The sequence below is a fragment of the Neopelma chrysocephalum genome, unplaced genomic scaffold, assembly GCF_003984885.1.
Source record: "Neopelma chrysocephalum unplaced genomic scaffold, ASM398488v2 Primary Assembly neopelma1_96545, whole genome shotgun sequence".
Taxonomy (NCBI): Eukaryota; Metazoa; Chordata; class Aves; order Passeriformes; family Pipridae; genus Neopelma; species Neopelma chrysocephalum.
The window spans coordinates 271,639-287,181 of record NW_020925190.1 but is presented as its reverse complement, the minus strand read 5'-3'; the positions used below and the strand labels follow the sequence as shown (position 1 = coordinate 287,181).

General features: G+C 40.0%; 2 protein-coding genes across 9 annotated transcripts in view; one reads left to right on the top strand and one right to left on the bottom strand.

Moving 5' to 3' along the window:
* The window catches only part of ATG10 (autophagy related 10), a 528,134-nt gene that overhangs the window by 275,765 nt on the left and 236,826 nt on the right, over positions 1–15,543 (top strand). The gene's annotated exons all lie outside the window — the stretch shown is intronic.
* SSBP2 (single stranded DNA binding protein 2) overlaps positions 2,656–15,543 on the bottom strand; it is a 135,547-nt gene continuing 122,659 nt past the window's right edge. For 4 of the 5 annotated variants that reach the window (XM_027708816.1, XM_027708817.1, XM_027708818.1 and 1 more), the window contains one exon: positions 2,656–14,457. In XM_027708816.1, coding sequence (XP_027564617.1) covers positions 14,428–14,457 — 30 coding nt within the window. In that variant the 3' untranslated portion in view covers positions 2,656–14,427. The remainder of the gene's footprint in view (positions 14,458–15,543) is intronic. The other variant, XR_003538412.1, reaches the window with a different exon arrangement.

Here is a 15,543-nt window from a genome sequence, read left to right as displayed (position 1 = left end):
TAAACGTACTCTCAGTTTGAAGCCATTCCCCCCTGTCCTATCACTGCATACCCTGGTATAAATTCCCTCTCCAGCTCTCTTGTAGACCCTTGAGGCACTGGAAGGTGCTCTAAGGTCTCCCTGCAGTCTTTGCCTCTCCAAGCTCAACAACTCCAATGAAAGGGGTGCTGGGTATGTTTAGGGCACCATGGAGTAGGTGTCCAACGACTCCTGCTCCAGGACCCCTGGGGTCACCTCATGGCCTGGCACCAGCCCGTGGTGAGTTTGGTGTGTGCACTGCCACCAAAATCTCTGTAATAATCAGCTTCATGTTTTCATTTTTATTTCTTTTTTTTGAAGTCTTGCTCTCTAACGTTGTCACCAACTTGACAGCCCAGCAGGTATGTCCAGGGAAGACACATTCCCCTCTCCAGATGCAGGTGAGCCACTGGCAGTGCTGGTATAGAATTTTTAATGCCCACATCAGTAACCATGGTCCCAGTCACCTGTTCCTGCAGGAGTTAATAACTGGAGAGCTCGCAGAGAGCTCCTTCTCTTACCTCCTCCTCCGCACACAGCTGGTATAGACATTGCTGCAACACCGTTAAAATACCACCTGAGGAAGAGCAGAGCCATTGCTTTTGGACCAGTCAGGAGGGTCAACGTTTTACTACTGGCATGGATACAGTGCTATTGCTACTGAGGGCTCAACCACTTTGGGGATGCTCTGAGCTTTTCACCAGTTGTCCATGCAGCTGATGTGTTACTTTAATGTAGCAGAAGGTGTAAACTGTAAATGATTTTCAGGAAAGACTGCAGGCCTTATATTTGACTCTGTGCTCCTGCATGGTTTTAATACAGCAGCAAGGCTTTGCTTTCTGTAGCCTTTCCTTACAGCCTTTCCTCTTGGTAGTTACTATTCCAATGAGAGGCTTCCCATGTTTCTTAAAAACATATATATAAATGAGTTTATATCATAAACACTTGTTCATTTAAACATTGTTAAAGATCCAGCTTTAACAATGTCAGCTTTAACCTTAACAGTCAGGAAAATCTGAGTTTTAACCAATCAAGACAGTTTCTCAGTGTAGTAGGGATTTTCTTCCCACACTGTCTGTTACTATCACTGCACAGCTATTGCAAGAGTGTGTGTCACATACTCTTTTAGCAAGCAACAGGATGGCTGTACCATCACACTAGTTGCATTCCAGAGGATCCTGGCTGTGAAAATCAGCATGCTGTGCTATTCTCTACCTTTTTTTTCATTCTGTTACTTCAGAAAAAGCAAAGTTTGTACAGGTATCTCTTTCCTTTGGCTTCTGTGAAGGGAAGAAATAGACTTTGTTGACAGTGGCAGTGGCACACCTCATTCTCGCTACCTTAACAGGGTTTGTGAAAGGTTTGCAGCCAGTGTTTTCTCCTTCCTCATCTGCTCAGTCCAGATGACAAAAACTCAAGTTATCAGCTTCTCAGACCATGGATCGTGAATGCCAGATGGAAGAGTCTGTAAACAGAACTAAACCTTTTCCTATTTAAAAAACCTATTAACTTGTGTTTTGCCTATCTGGGCTAGTAATTTTTAAATTTGTTTCCAGGTTTACCTTGTCATGCTCAGGTATTCTCTAAGATAATGCTCATTTTTTGTTCTTCCACAGGTGGCTTTCACCTCCATTTCACACTGACTGACCCAGTGATCAGGTGTTTGGCCCAGTATAGATCTGTTCTCTGCTGTGGGATGAGGAGCTACAGAGCCTCTAGAATCATATATAGGTGAAGTAAAATCTAAATCTGCTCACATTTATAACGTTCTGGAGTGTGTGGAGGAGCAGACGCTTGGGGTGAGGAGTTTTAGAGAAACACGAAAGGTAACTTCTCTTGTTTCTGTTAGAGCAAGGGAAAGCTGATATTTGAAAAACTTTCCCAAATGAGCCTCTGCTTTCCTAAACTGCATTTCTTTTGCACTCCAGCTAAAGGAGCAAGAAGGTAAAGGAGTGTAACTGACTGCAAAGGAACCACTGAAGCTTTTTACACAGTCTCCACTGGAGTAATGGAGTATTTTACAGCCTCTGGTGTGCTTGTGCTCAGAAGATAACCTGCAAAGTCAATACTGTTCTCCTTTCACAGCTGAAAAATTTAACAGAAATTAAGTTACTGACCCCAGTTCACAGAGTGGATTTGTGTTTTTCAATGGTTTCCCAGTTGAAAAAGTACCTTTTGTGGCACAGTTACACCAGCACCTGTGGCAATACCAACAGGTGAAGGTAGCTGGACCTAAGGCAACCTCTAGGAAGCATCTTTGCGCACCTTTTCCTGTTAATAAAAGATGAGCTCAGTATGAGATGTGAATAAATCTTCTGCAAAGCCATCAGAGCTAGTAAGAAGTGCTCCAAAATGCATCCTTTTGTTAACGTTTTAAATACATATGTCAGCTACTACAGTCAATCAACTGCAACATACAGCTGTGCATCTCTGTAGACTGCATACTTCTATATTCTTGAAACAAATATATAACTGCCTGAAGTTACAAATGTTGTATGTATGCTTCTTTCATAACCCTAGTTAGTAATAGAAAAAAGGTGAGGGTTTTTTTTGACATAGCTTGTGAAAATACAACTAATTCTTGTAAAATGAAACTTTATTCTAAAATGTATCCAAAATTGCAAGACACAAGCACCATTAAACAGATAAATAGACATATATTTATGTACAGAGAGCATCAAAACACAAAACAATTGTTAATATAATTCTTATACCATTTTAATGAGTATCCATCAATAAAACTTTACAATTTAAAGGAGACTTTTCAGTTGCAAAACAGTTGTAAAATCATATGTATAAATTATGTTTACTACAATTCCAATAACAGAGGCAAAGTAAAATACAAAAATAATAATCAATACTGCAAATTCAAATACAAACCCCAAAAGTAATGCTGCACAGGTACGTATGTACACTGGATGAAGTCATGCAGCCAGGCAGTGCAACAAATTAACTGCTGAGTTTAACTTATGACAAAATGGAACCACCATGTCGGCAAACAGAAGAAAATATACTTTTGTAATAAATCATAGTGCATTTTGAAGTTAGACTTTATAAAATGATTGTTGAGTGATATACTTCTAATATTCCCCATGTGATCTGAGATCCCCCCAACTCCTTTTTTCACAAAATAAAATACAAATGACAAAAGCTAAAAACCCCACTGTAGAACAGAGTCTGATGTACTGGTACCATCTTCAATTTATTTATTTTTTTTTTAATTCTCGGTATCAGACTTGTTTGCAAGTGTCCACGTCCACAGGGACACATATTATTCCTTGCTACCAGAAGTAAATCTTTTGTGCTCCAATGCTGTCTCCATAAACTGCACCTCACACAATGCCTGGACTGCACTGGTTTGAGGAAACACAGCTGAGCCTTGGAAAAAGAACCCTTAAATCCCTAGGAAGTACAGAGAGAGAGTAAATGAATGATAGAGAGACCTCATTATTCCTGAAGCTCCTACCCCTAATTGCTTTAATTACATAAATAGAGATTAACATAAGAGGCTTTTATGGCTTGGGTGAAATTTCTGCTAATTTGCTGGGCAAGTGCGAAGCCCAAGTGTCCCCACAGGGCTTTGCCTTTCAAAGTGCAGAGGGCTACAGACTCTTGTGTTGGTTAAAGAAAGCCTCAAGTAACTCTATAGAAAAATACCTCTGCAATGAAAATGTGTTAAAGGAACAAAAAATCCAAACAGAACCTCTGGAAACCCGTGACTTCTTGAGTAGCTGCAGTACTAAGACAAGGCTGTCACCTTTCAGGTCTGTGTTGGTTCGTGTAGCATAAACATGCAGGTAAAACTGGTTAAGTGTCAAAGTTAGATGAGATAAAATTACACAGTCTGACACCTTTTTCTTCTGTTAAAATCTTAAGGGATAAGCACGCTCAGTGTTTTCAGTAGGAAATTACAGCTAAAATGCTACATTTCTTTGCCGAAAAGACATTTACAGCAGCCTGCAAACTACTTAGGAGTTGCTCCCTGCATCCTTTGTGCAGCCAAAACCCCCTTTTGAGCCATCACTAACTTCCAAGACAACAGGAGTTCTGAGCAAAAAAGGGATGCAGAAGAACACCTGTATTGGGTAATAATGTAGCAATTTTATACAGCAGCACTTCTGAATTTCCAACATACAAGCACATGTAGAGAGAAGCTAAGAGACAGCATGCACTGCAGTGTTATGTCATTGTGCTTATGTCTGCTGAGGGCACTATGGCATTTTAACCCAGAAAAACATAAATGTTAGCCCCAGAAGACTAAAATAGTCAGTATTAATGAAGCCATCAGCTACTGTTGTAGTGAAGAACACCCGAAAAGAGGGAAGTTTGTCTGCTTGTAGCGTATAGATACTGAAGCTGAAGCGAATTACAAAGGCACAATACAAGCCTATACGTCTTGTAAATTATATATATTCATATATTTCTGCTCATACCACCTGAAGATACTGAACTGTACAAGAATAATTGAAGGTACAAATGTTAACTGACAGCGAAGCACTACAAATAAATGACTGCTGGAGAAGACAGTTTGTTACTTGCTACATTTCTACCCTTCCTGGGTGGTGAGCTCTTTCATCTTCCCTCCATTGGGTGACAACACCCATCGAGATATTCAACAGCATGGTGATCCAGTAAAAAAACTGGAACAGTGTCAGATGACAGACAGAATGGCCTTAACGTATCTGAAAAGCTGTCAACGAGTGGCTGCCACAACCATCTTTCCCACTGTTTTACCTTTGGCTCAGAATTCAGAGAAACCAGGAACAGCAACTGGAAATTCATACCCATTTTCACACAGAGCTGATGCTGAGATAATCCATGAAGGTAACATTTTGGTTAACTTCAGCACTCGAAACACTGAACAGCAGGGCAGGGATTGCACCAGCACATCCTAAAACACAACTCTCAGTTCTTCTATTCATAGCAACACAAGACATGTATCATTTCCAGCACCGAGTGACTCACAACTTAGGAAATAAAGTGAATGGATCAATATTGCTCCTGCTAAACTCATAAAAAATGACACCCAATTTTGTGGGATGGAGCTACATGGCAACTGTGGAGGTGGCTGCTGTCCCAGCCCAGCTGTGAGAACATGGACAGTCCACGAAGGTGAAAGGTGCAAGCTACAACATTTGTGTTTTTAAACTTCACCTGTTCCTCAGCTTGCAACAAGAACTCGTACAACTGCTGTCAGGATTTTGTACCAGCAGCAAGTGAAGGAAGGTATCAAAGTGAACTAGAATGAGGTGGGTGCGGTGTGGGCCTGAGGTGGAACCTGCTGTAAACAGGCTTTGCCAACCCACCGTAATGCTGCCTGCACAGATCTGCTCTGTCTGGCATGGGATATTCCCTCATCTCCAAACCAGCACATGAAATCGCAATACATTTATCACATGTTTACAAAAAGAAAACAAACCAACATAAACTGCCATTGCTACATGTATTCTCTCAATCCTCAATCAGGACCTCCTAGATTTATTCCTTAATGCTCTCAGGAAAGGAATCTTTAGCCACACCTGGAAAGTATGAACATTAATACCTTAGTTCCAAGCTCATAGCTGAATTTAAAAGCTGCATACGCTATTGCTGGTGTTGATTGATCTATGCAATGGTTTCTTCATGTGTTGCTTACAATAAATGAATCGGTGCAGGCAACGAGGGAGCCCACTTAACAAATAAAGGTGAGGATTTCTAGGCAGGTGTAAACCTTCCAACAAGTTAGTTAAAGTTACACCTGTTCATAAAACCTGAAGTAAAAATACAAGAGCAACTATGGGGCAGAAATCTAATGCTTGAGATTGAATTCAGAAACTCATCTGTAAGCCACTCGGATTCGGGTTCAAAGAACCGGCATTATTCTTGTCCTTACCAAGCTCAAATAAATACACTTTTGTGAAGAGGTATCTAAGCCAATTGTAAACTTATGGATTCATCCCACCTAATTCCAGCTGTTCACCAGTGGCGGGGCAGCTGATGCCATCATACAATCTTCCAGAGGTATCTCCTCTCCTGTCCCTCCTCTTATTTACACAGGAGATCCAGGATGGTAATTTTTACCAGCTGAGATTATGGCGGGATGAATCAGGCCACAGTGTGGAGCGGAAACAAGTCTGATGTGGTGGCACAGTATCACCATGACAAATTGTCTGTCACAGTCCCGCCTGAGGCTCCAATGCAGACACGCTCTGGGTCAGTGACCCGCACCATCCGTGTCTTTACAGTTCTCAGTCTGGCAAGGAACTTTTCACAGATAAAACAGTGAGGCTTGACTTCATGATGATCCCCCAAAGCCAGACCCGAGGCCATGTGGGATGGGATCGCTGTCAGGCAGCATCCACACAGGCTGCTGACCTCCCAAACCCATACCACAGGCTGCTCTGAAAATACACACAAGGTCTGGAGGAGTTTGTAGCTGGAGTGGTTACTCATCCTAACACAACACACACACATGTCCACATATTTATGATGCTGTGGGAAGTTTGTATCTCCACGCCTCAGCTACAGCATGGATTGGCTCTTTGCAGTAGCTGTCGGTAATGAAGATGAAGCATACACTGAGGAGAAATACAGCGGTTTTGAAACACACAACATTTGTGAGATCCCCAATATTATCAATATTAATGCTTAAGGTCAGAGGCAGTATCAAGTTTTGCATGCACTTTCTACATTAATATTTATATTGACAAGTTTAATTCTTGCTGGTTTGCAAAATTACTGAGGTTTCCTTTACTTCCAGAGACTGGAACATTGAACATTTGTTTCATTTATGATGTTGAAAGTCATTCTTTGTCTAAAATACACCTACAAATACTTGGGATTATGGGATTGGGATTGCCCTGTTGTTCTCTGTAAAGGGCTGAAGTAACTGTAGAAATATTTTTTGATCTTAGAAATATAAAGAGTTTATCTACATATTGGACTGTAAGTGTGAGGAACATTTATTGCAAGTTCTCAAAGTCTTACATGAAATGGTGAAGGTGCAAAGTCATTAAGACTGCCTTGATTCAAGAGATTAACCTAGTCATTTAAGTTATCAATAAAAACATTTAAAATAATCCAAGTAAGAATCCCCTTCAACTTTCCAAGCTTTTCCACCTTTCCCATCATTGCCTTTCAGACTAGACAGGACTTGAATTTCTGATGTCAGAAACCAGCAAAGAACACCCAGACATTTTCAGGTCTTTGTTGTACATCATAAAATACTATAAAAAAGAATCCATAGTCCAAGAATTCAGGTTATTTTTCTCTCTTGACAGACAGAGAGTTAAATTCTCCTTAAAACACCACCTCAGGTGGAGCCTGTGGTGGGTGGGGAGGACACAACAGGGAGGCATCACTGCACCTCCTGCATGCCCTTAAAGATGGGTTTCAGTCTTGGCACTGATGCAGTTTTTGGGAAAAAACAAAGACACTAACTCACACGTCTTTGTAAGGCAGTAGCCTGCCCAGGCGCTGTACCTGGGGCACCCCTTTGCCAGGGGACACCTGCCCAGGTGTGACACCTCCCAGGTGTGCAGGCAGCCGCAGCTGGGACGCCATGGAACCTGCTGACCTGCAGCTGCCTGCTAAAATCCAACCGCCAGCTCTCAAGAAAGAGTACGAACTGGGTTAGATTCTCTTACACTACATTTAATATTCCTGTAAATGGCTTATAGATCTGCTGTCTGAAATAAATTCTGAAACCATTACGCATGCTTAACAGAGCTTCAACTCTATGTGGACAGTGAGTCTAGAGGACAGAACAAGGACTGCTGTAGTATATAATACACATGGCTGTACAATCAAATGCCACCTCTTGCTTCAAAACAAGAATTTACAGTAGTAAGCAGTGGTGACAAGATTTCTTACACAAAACCTACAGGAATTTACAGAATATGCACTGATCACCTAGGTTATAATGCCAGCAGTAGACTACACAGAGTATCTTGTGCAACGTGAACAGAGTTGACAATAGTTTACTAATGCTTTAAGTAATTCACATAAATATGCTCACCCACCAGCTACCAAATCTTCCTCCTCTTCTCACCAGAACCAGATGTGTGTACAGAAATTCAGGGAAAAAAAAGGTGGGTTTTTTTGGTAGCTTTAGACAAACATGCACAAAATAGATGCACTGCAAGGGGATACCTGCCAAAAAACAAAAGCCCTGAAAACTGGTCTCTGAGCATAGCATTGATTCATACTTCTCAAACAGCCAGAACAAGGCTAAAAATGTTTATTGTTTGGATGCTTTTTGTCCTGGAAAAAGAATAATATAAAAATTTACTTGATTCTTTACTGACAGAAAGCTCCAGCTTTACTCAAGCCACTATTCCATGTCTGTAATTCCAGCTCTAGTTTAGGAACTTGTGTTCTCTTCCTTATCCATTAATGTAAATTCAAATCAAATCAAAACTACAAGTTAATCAAAAAAATTAAAACAGACTTGAAAAATGGAAATGAAAAATAGCTTATAGCTGCTTTTGAATGTTATGTTTATTGACAACAATTTAGCAACACTGCTTTGCTTTCCCTCTAAGTTGTTGGATGCTCCTGTTAGAGATGGCTTTAGTGAATTTCTACCTCAATTAAATACATCCTGTATTTGGCATTTTATTTCCTCTAATCTGCATGACAAGAATTAGCTTTTATTTCAAGCTATTTTATGTCACTGTAAGAGCCATTTCACCTAATTTGGGAGTCTGTGGGATGCTAGCCTTCTTGATCTGGAGCAGTGAGAGCTCTTGGGATGCTGCACTGCCACTCTTATCTCTTCTTATGCTCAAAAGTCTCTATAATGAAATAAACTCTCTACAGCAGGGCTGTAGTTACACATGTGAACAACTTTCTGCAGGTTTATTGGGCAAAATGCTCCTATTTTTGTGCAAAGATCTGGCACAGTACATTTAATGGGAAAATCCAAATGAGAGAGGATAAAACATGAAGATTAAACAATAGGAAAAAAAGCCTAAAACATCCAGTTCACCCAGTTGACAGTTTGATTCCTCAAGGATCAGAGCAGATCATAGCCAGTGATTTTTCCCATCAAAAGCAATTACTGATGATTTCAGTATCTCTATAACAGTCCAAACTCCTAAATGGTACAATCTATTTCCTAGCACACTCAGGGTACTGAGAAAACACATCACCTTTCCAAATCCCCATGTTTTGAGCTGTTTCCATACGAAAACTGTTGCTAAAAACGGCCAGGATTTTCTCTTAGCAAAACAAAGCTTCTTGTCTCAGCAATGTAAAATCTTAAAGGATCCCCAGAACCTACTGGCAAGAAGAGTTGTGCAAGTTCTCAAGAGAACAGCGAGGTAGCGAACAAACACCTTGTTTCTGGTGGATAATCCCCTGGTCCTGAACCCCCTGACCCTGGGAACAAGCTTGCTCGACCACTCGGTCACTGTCCTGAGACCACAGAACCCTGGACCTCCCATGAGACACACTGAAAGCACAGGACAGACAAATTAACTGCTTGTGAATCAGGCTCATACAAAGCCACACAAATCAGATGTCAAGAGATATGCTTTTGGGGATGTGGCAGGAGCTTTCAACACCAAGTCCACCTGTACTACTTACAATTAGGCAGCAAATGTGGTTTTAATCTGATTTCCCCCATCTTTCAGCAAACATTTATGACACTAAATTAAAACAAATAAAAAAAAATATCAAACCAAAGCAAAACAAAAACCCAAAAAGTGATTTTTTTCTCTCTCACTTTCTTCTGCACACAAAAATTAAATAGTGGCTAGAAACTGACCACTTCAAATTATAACTGAAAACTGTGTTTTTATTAAATGTGAAAACATGTACCCAAGAAAACCTTTGTACATTTTTATGGCAAGTTTTCCCATTACATGAGAGGCTTTCTTACACACTTCGAGCTTAAATGAAGAACAGCGACCAAACAGAAGTTTGGACTAGAACTGCAAAGCTGTTGGCTGTGTTGGGGAAACTGTGGCCGCACAATTTAAAATAAGGTGGAAGGACAATTCACAAAAATAGTCAATGTAGTAGTGAACAAAGCTCTAACAAAGTAAGAAACAGAAGAAATCCAAATCTGCTCCGCATGTCAGTACTATTGATACATAAACATGCTCCTGCACTGGTGATATCTTTAAAATAATGTCTGCTTAGGAAAGACTTAATTTGAGCTCTAGACCATCCATGCTCAAGCACGGTTTTAGCATATTACAGTCCTACTTTCCTAATTTCCTGAAGGATATTACCTGTATTCTTAAATCTGTTTAAAATCATCAATGTGCAGGCCTAATTTCAAACCAAGGCAAACTCATTGGAAGGACAAGAGTTTTAATGTGCTGAATAAGATGATCGATTTTTATCTCTAAATTTGGTAATTTGTTCCCAATATATAAACAATATGCAAGCATGCACTTAAAGCTGTATTTTAAATACTTTTTTCTTATTTTTCAGGTTGAAACATAATTTCAGTAATTTCAACGGACCCTCTGTATTTTGTTCTAAGTACTCAATTTACACATCTACCAAATAATGTCACACCTCAGGTAAGTTACAGATTTGATCCAGATCAGGGTGAAGTCCTACCCAAAAAATGACCTTATGTGAGTGGTTTCATCCAAGTTTCAGCAGGAGAACTGGCACAAGCAGTAGCCTATAGGACTGTACCAATAATAACTGGAAAGTAGAGAGAGCTGCATAGAGTAAAATCTAAATCTAAGTCATCTGTCTTTTAATTTTTATAGTTGTTTTAGATCATTAAATTCTGAATTAGATCCTTAGTGTGAGATGTCACTGTTGAAATAATTGTTGGGGGTTTATTTGAGAACTGTACTTTGTCAGGATTCCCATCCTTAAGATCCAAGCAGGACAGGAGCCAGTTATATCATCACTTACAGTGAATTAAAGAAAAGTAAATTTACCTGTACTTTTTACATCATTAAGCTATATTTTACATTATTGAAATGCGAACGTGTAGGGTCAAATATTGAAGAATCCAGTCCATATTTAGCCATCATAACAACAGATCAGGGCTGACCAGGAACAGGAGGAAACACTCAAAAACAATTAACTGATATGAGAAATAGAAGTTAGGTGCAACATGTATCAGCTGAAAAGTCATTTTGTCTGGTAAGGGGGAAAAAAAGGAATAAAAAGTTCAACACTGAACTTACCAGGGCTCTGCAACCAAATAAGAAATGGCACTTTTTTTGGCAACTGCAGGTCTTCCTCTTGCTCAGGCGATTAATAACTCAATGCATACATGCAAATATCTGGGTATATTGTTGATGCACATGTCAGGCCATGTGCTTTACCTGTGATTCAGACAGCTGCTTCCTTGCCCCAAGCCCTGTTCTTGCCTGTACAAGATTTAGACATGGTGATAAAATCTGGGTGATGTGCAGATAAATCTGGGTAAGAATACTCATTTTCATAGCTTTATGCAGCACGTTAAATACTGGTTTCACTGTGAAGTTCACAAGTGAATTCCAATTTCAGCTGATTTCTACAAGGCCAGAATACTTGCCAGAGTTCTCACAGCATGAAAGATGTCCTACTCTATATTTTTACTACTCTAAGATTTAATCACTTCTGTTTTTAAAAGACTTACTTTAACCTTGTCTGAAAGACCCATTTAAAGATTCACCATTATTTATTTCTATATTAAAGAGCAAAATCTATCTAAAAGCCCAGAGGAAAAAAAAACTATCCTGCATCACTTAAAATAAAATTGCTTCCAGAGTTGGACAAGGTCTGATATTATCAGTAATGCTGTTGCATAAGGACAGTTACAAACAGCAGTTACATTGCTCCTGATATCTGGAGTGTAAGAAACATAATTAGGAGCAAAAACTCAGTGCTTGGCAATAGTCTTTCTTTCCTTTCTTTCCACACTGATACTCAAGGTACGATGAAAATCCTACAAGGATTTGTAAGCAAAAGAAAGAAAAATGAACAAGCAAAAAGCCCAGTGCATCTTAAAAAAAAAAAAAAAATCAGCTGCTGTCGGTGGGGCTATGTGGGTATGAGAAATGTTGGACACACCAAGTAAATCAGGTGCCTGAAAGGACGTTTTACTCATGTATTAAAATGAGGATAACATATTTTGATAGCAATATCCAATATATGTTGGCAATTCCATTTAAGGGGTTTCCTTGACAGCTTTGGTGGCCAGACTTCTATCCTTCAAAGGTGCCCAACAGGACACTTACCTGGGGTGCGAACAGGCTTTGACACCTGATTCACAGCCCCCATCTACCTCAGTCCAGGAACCAGTGACATCACCTGACTGCAACTGGGCAGAAAAGAGTCCCCAGGTCCTTCCTGGAATAATACAGGTGTCAACACAGGCTGCAAGGACACCTGGACTCTGGGAACACACCAGTGGTGTGAGTGACAACAGCAAAGGGTCTGAGGAAATTAACACCTGAGTTTGTGTTTGAAACTCAAGTCGATAGTGTCTCTATCTTTGGAGACAGCAACAAAGTCTTATCCAAAGAGAAACAGATGAATGTGACCTTCATAATCACTGGGAATACAGTCTACAAAACCATATAATGACTATATAGTTGATGTTTACAACTAATCAAAGTAGTTCTTATTACTAAAAGGTAATGCTTCCAAAATCTTTCATACTTTAACATAATTTTAAGCCTCTGAGCATGAATAGCCCTAACAAGAGAGTGAAGTGTTAAATCTTTTTTATTTCCATATATTATATACACATATAATACATGGAAATAAAAATGAGTTAGGAGATTCTAGTATTCCTTACACATCCTGGTACGTGCAGCTGCTATCACAACAAGCCCATCCCATATGCTCCTTTATCACAATTCATAAAAAAAAATCCCCTTGTACATGGAGATACCACACCCGAGAACTGCTCCTCCTCTCTAAGTGGCTCTTCTATCTGTAAGTCCAAGGAGGGAAATCTGCTTTTTGTCTGTGGCCTGAATTTCTGCTGAGCCACTTTGCGCCCACATTGCTGATCATCAGCCTGTTGATCACTACAAACTGAAAAACTCTGTTTTCTTGGGGAAGCTGTGAATCACTAGGAACTAAATAAATGTACCATGATCTCGGTTTCAGAGCTCTGCCTCAAGAGACATGGGATGGCTTCCAGAAGCATTTCCTTTAGGACCTTTTCTCCCTTCTGTTCCCAGCTTTCACACCTAACAGGTTGTCCCACTCTTAAAATGGTCCAGAGCTTTGTTCCTCTTCTGTTCATGGCAAAATGTACTGCAACATTTTGGCTCAAAGAGCTGCTGACTAGAAAGTTTTGGGGGAATTAATTCTGGCAGACATGGTAGAAAACATACACCCAAGCAGCAGCATGGTGACCTGATTCACAGAATGGGCTTGTGAAACACTGTTTATAATTAGGACCATGACTATCCATTCGAGAATCACTGAAAACGGGAAACTTAATGTTAAGTTGTTAGAAAGGGTTTTGGTGATAAGGACTCTACTGTATTTCCACTAACTACCACTCCTACAGAAGACCATGCTAAATAGAAAACTCATTTCCAAGGGCAGGGGAAGCCCTGTCCTTTATTGCTAGATTCTAAAGCAATTGGAGCTCACTTACAGTAACCTTATAGTACTCTATATAAACTGAGAAGCTTGTATCAAATTCAGGCTTCCATTTAAAATAGATATTGCAGATATTAGGCTTCAGTTAAAGAAGAAAAATAACCTTCAGTGCTTCTTTTTTTTTTTAAAGGCAAAGTATTAAAAAAAAATCCCCAAACTAGGTGAAAGTTATTAAATTTCTCAAAAAAATTAAGATGAGCTTTCTTCTATTTCTTGAGACAGTACAATTTGTGATTCACAGGCTAGCTGGTATCAAAAACAAGTTAATGAAAGCTCTTATAAGCAATTTTTTTCCTATCCATAATAGCAGACATTAACAAAATCAGAAGAATTTATCACTTGAGTTCAACTTAAAAAATAATTTATAAAGCAGTGATATATGCAATGTAGAACAGTTCAAGAGGGGACAGGGAAAGCAAATTTTAATAATTAAAATGTAAACGTGAAAAAAAAAAAGACGGAATAGAAGTCCCTACTTCTCATTTCTACCTAAGATGTGATGTGATACTATTTTAAATGTCCTGTGGGTGTCTGGATGTGTGTGTGTGTGTTTCTGTGTCACACACACACACACGACATTGACCCACACATGTCACACACAGACAGTCTTGTAGTTCCACCTTGGACAGGTCTGTCACAGCACTCTTTACAGTTGTCTCAAGCATGGGACCCACTTCCTTGACAAAATGGGGGAGATGGTAGGAAAAGAAAAACAAACCAGGTGGGTCTGATTGTATCTGAGATCCTTTAGTTAAACTGTACACTGGGTCGAGCAATTTTCTTCTGCAGTAGTTCTCTGGAGAGGGCCAACTCACTGTGGTCTTCGTGGTGACACTGGTGAGCGGGTCACACACTCATTGTCATGCTAGGGGAGTACTGCAAAGAGAGCAATCCACATTTTAACAACCTCTTCTCCCCCACCCCAGGGAACCAAAACCACATCTGCGCCACAGCAATGGGTTCAGAGGTCAACACACTCCTTGAGCCTCCTCCTCAATTTGTGCTGCAGCCTTTGCTAAGGCTTTAGTTCAATTTGTGGCATCATAACTACCGTTGTGCTTCTCTCATGTACAAATACAGCTGTTGCTGATAAAGGCAGTTTGGAGGCTGTTTTGGTGTTAACTGGGTGATGTGATGAACCAAAACATCACTGCTGCTTTCCATGCCCCTTCCTGGCCCATGTCGGCTACTGGGGGAATTTAGCTGGGCAGACCGGCTGCATTCACGGTTAGCTGAACCACAGAAATATTTTGTGGAGCTTTTTATTACTTTGTGGAAAGAAAGGAGTAAAGATATGTATGACTCTTATTAAATTAGGCTTTTAGTCTGTATTATTTTGTGTTACCAGTTTTAGGAGGCAAGCTGCATCAGGGACCAGTGGTCATTCCATGCTGACTCAGGGACCAGTGGCCACTCTCCTTGGTGTGAACCACAAATTCAATCACCACGCAGTCACACTATTACAGTGACATAACTTAAACTGCAGCTCTCACACAAGCTACAGCTGCCCTCAGGTTAGCAATACTTCATTAAAATAATCACCAGGATACCACAATGCCTAGAAAAACTGCACATCTACACACCTAATTTGTTTTTAAATTGCAAGTTATGGACTGCAAAAGCACTTAATTTGGCCTAAAATCCTCTAAGTAGAGGTAGGTGTTCAAGAAGTATCAGCATTTTGAAAACTAACTGAAAAACAGAAAGATAAATTTGCCTTTGTAAAACTAGGTATGCCATAAATATCCTGCCAAGGCTTGAGCTGCAAGCTGACCATTTCCAAGTGTCCAAGCTTATAGAAAAAGTGTTTTGAATGGGTCTTCCCTGTCATCTGAGCTACACAGAATGGACTCCAGCTCAGAAAGCTTAAAGCAAAGCACCTGCTCAAGTGGGGAAACATTTTGGACAAGGAATAAATTGACAGTCTCAAGGTGTTTAGGATTTTTAACTTGTTATTAGCCA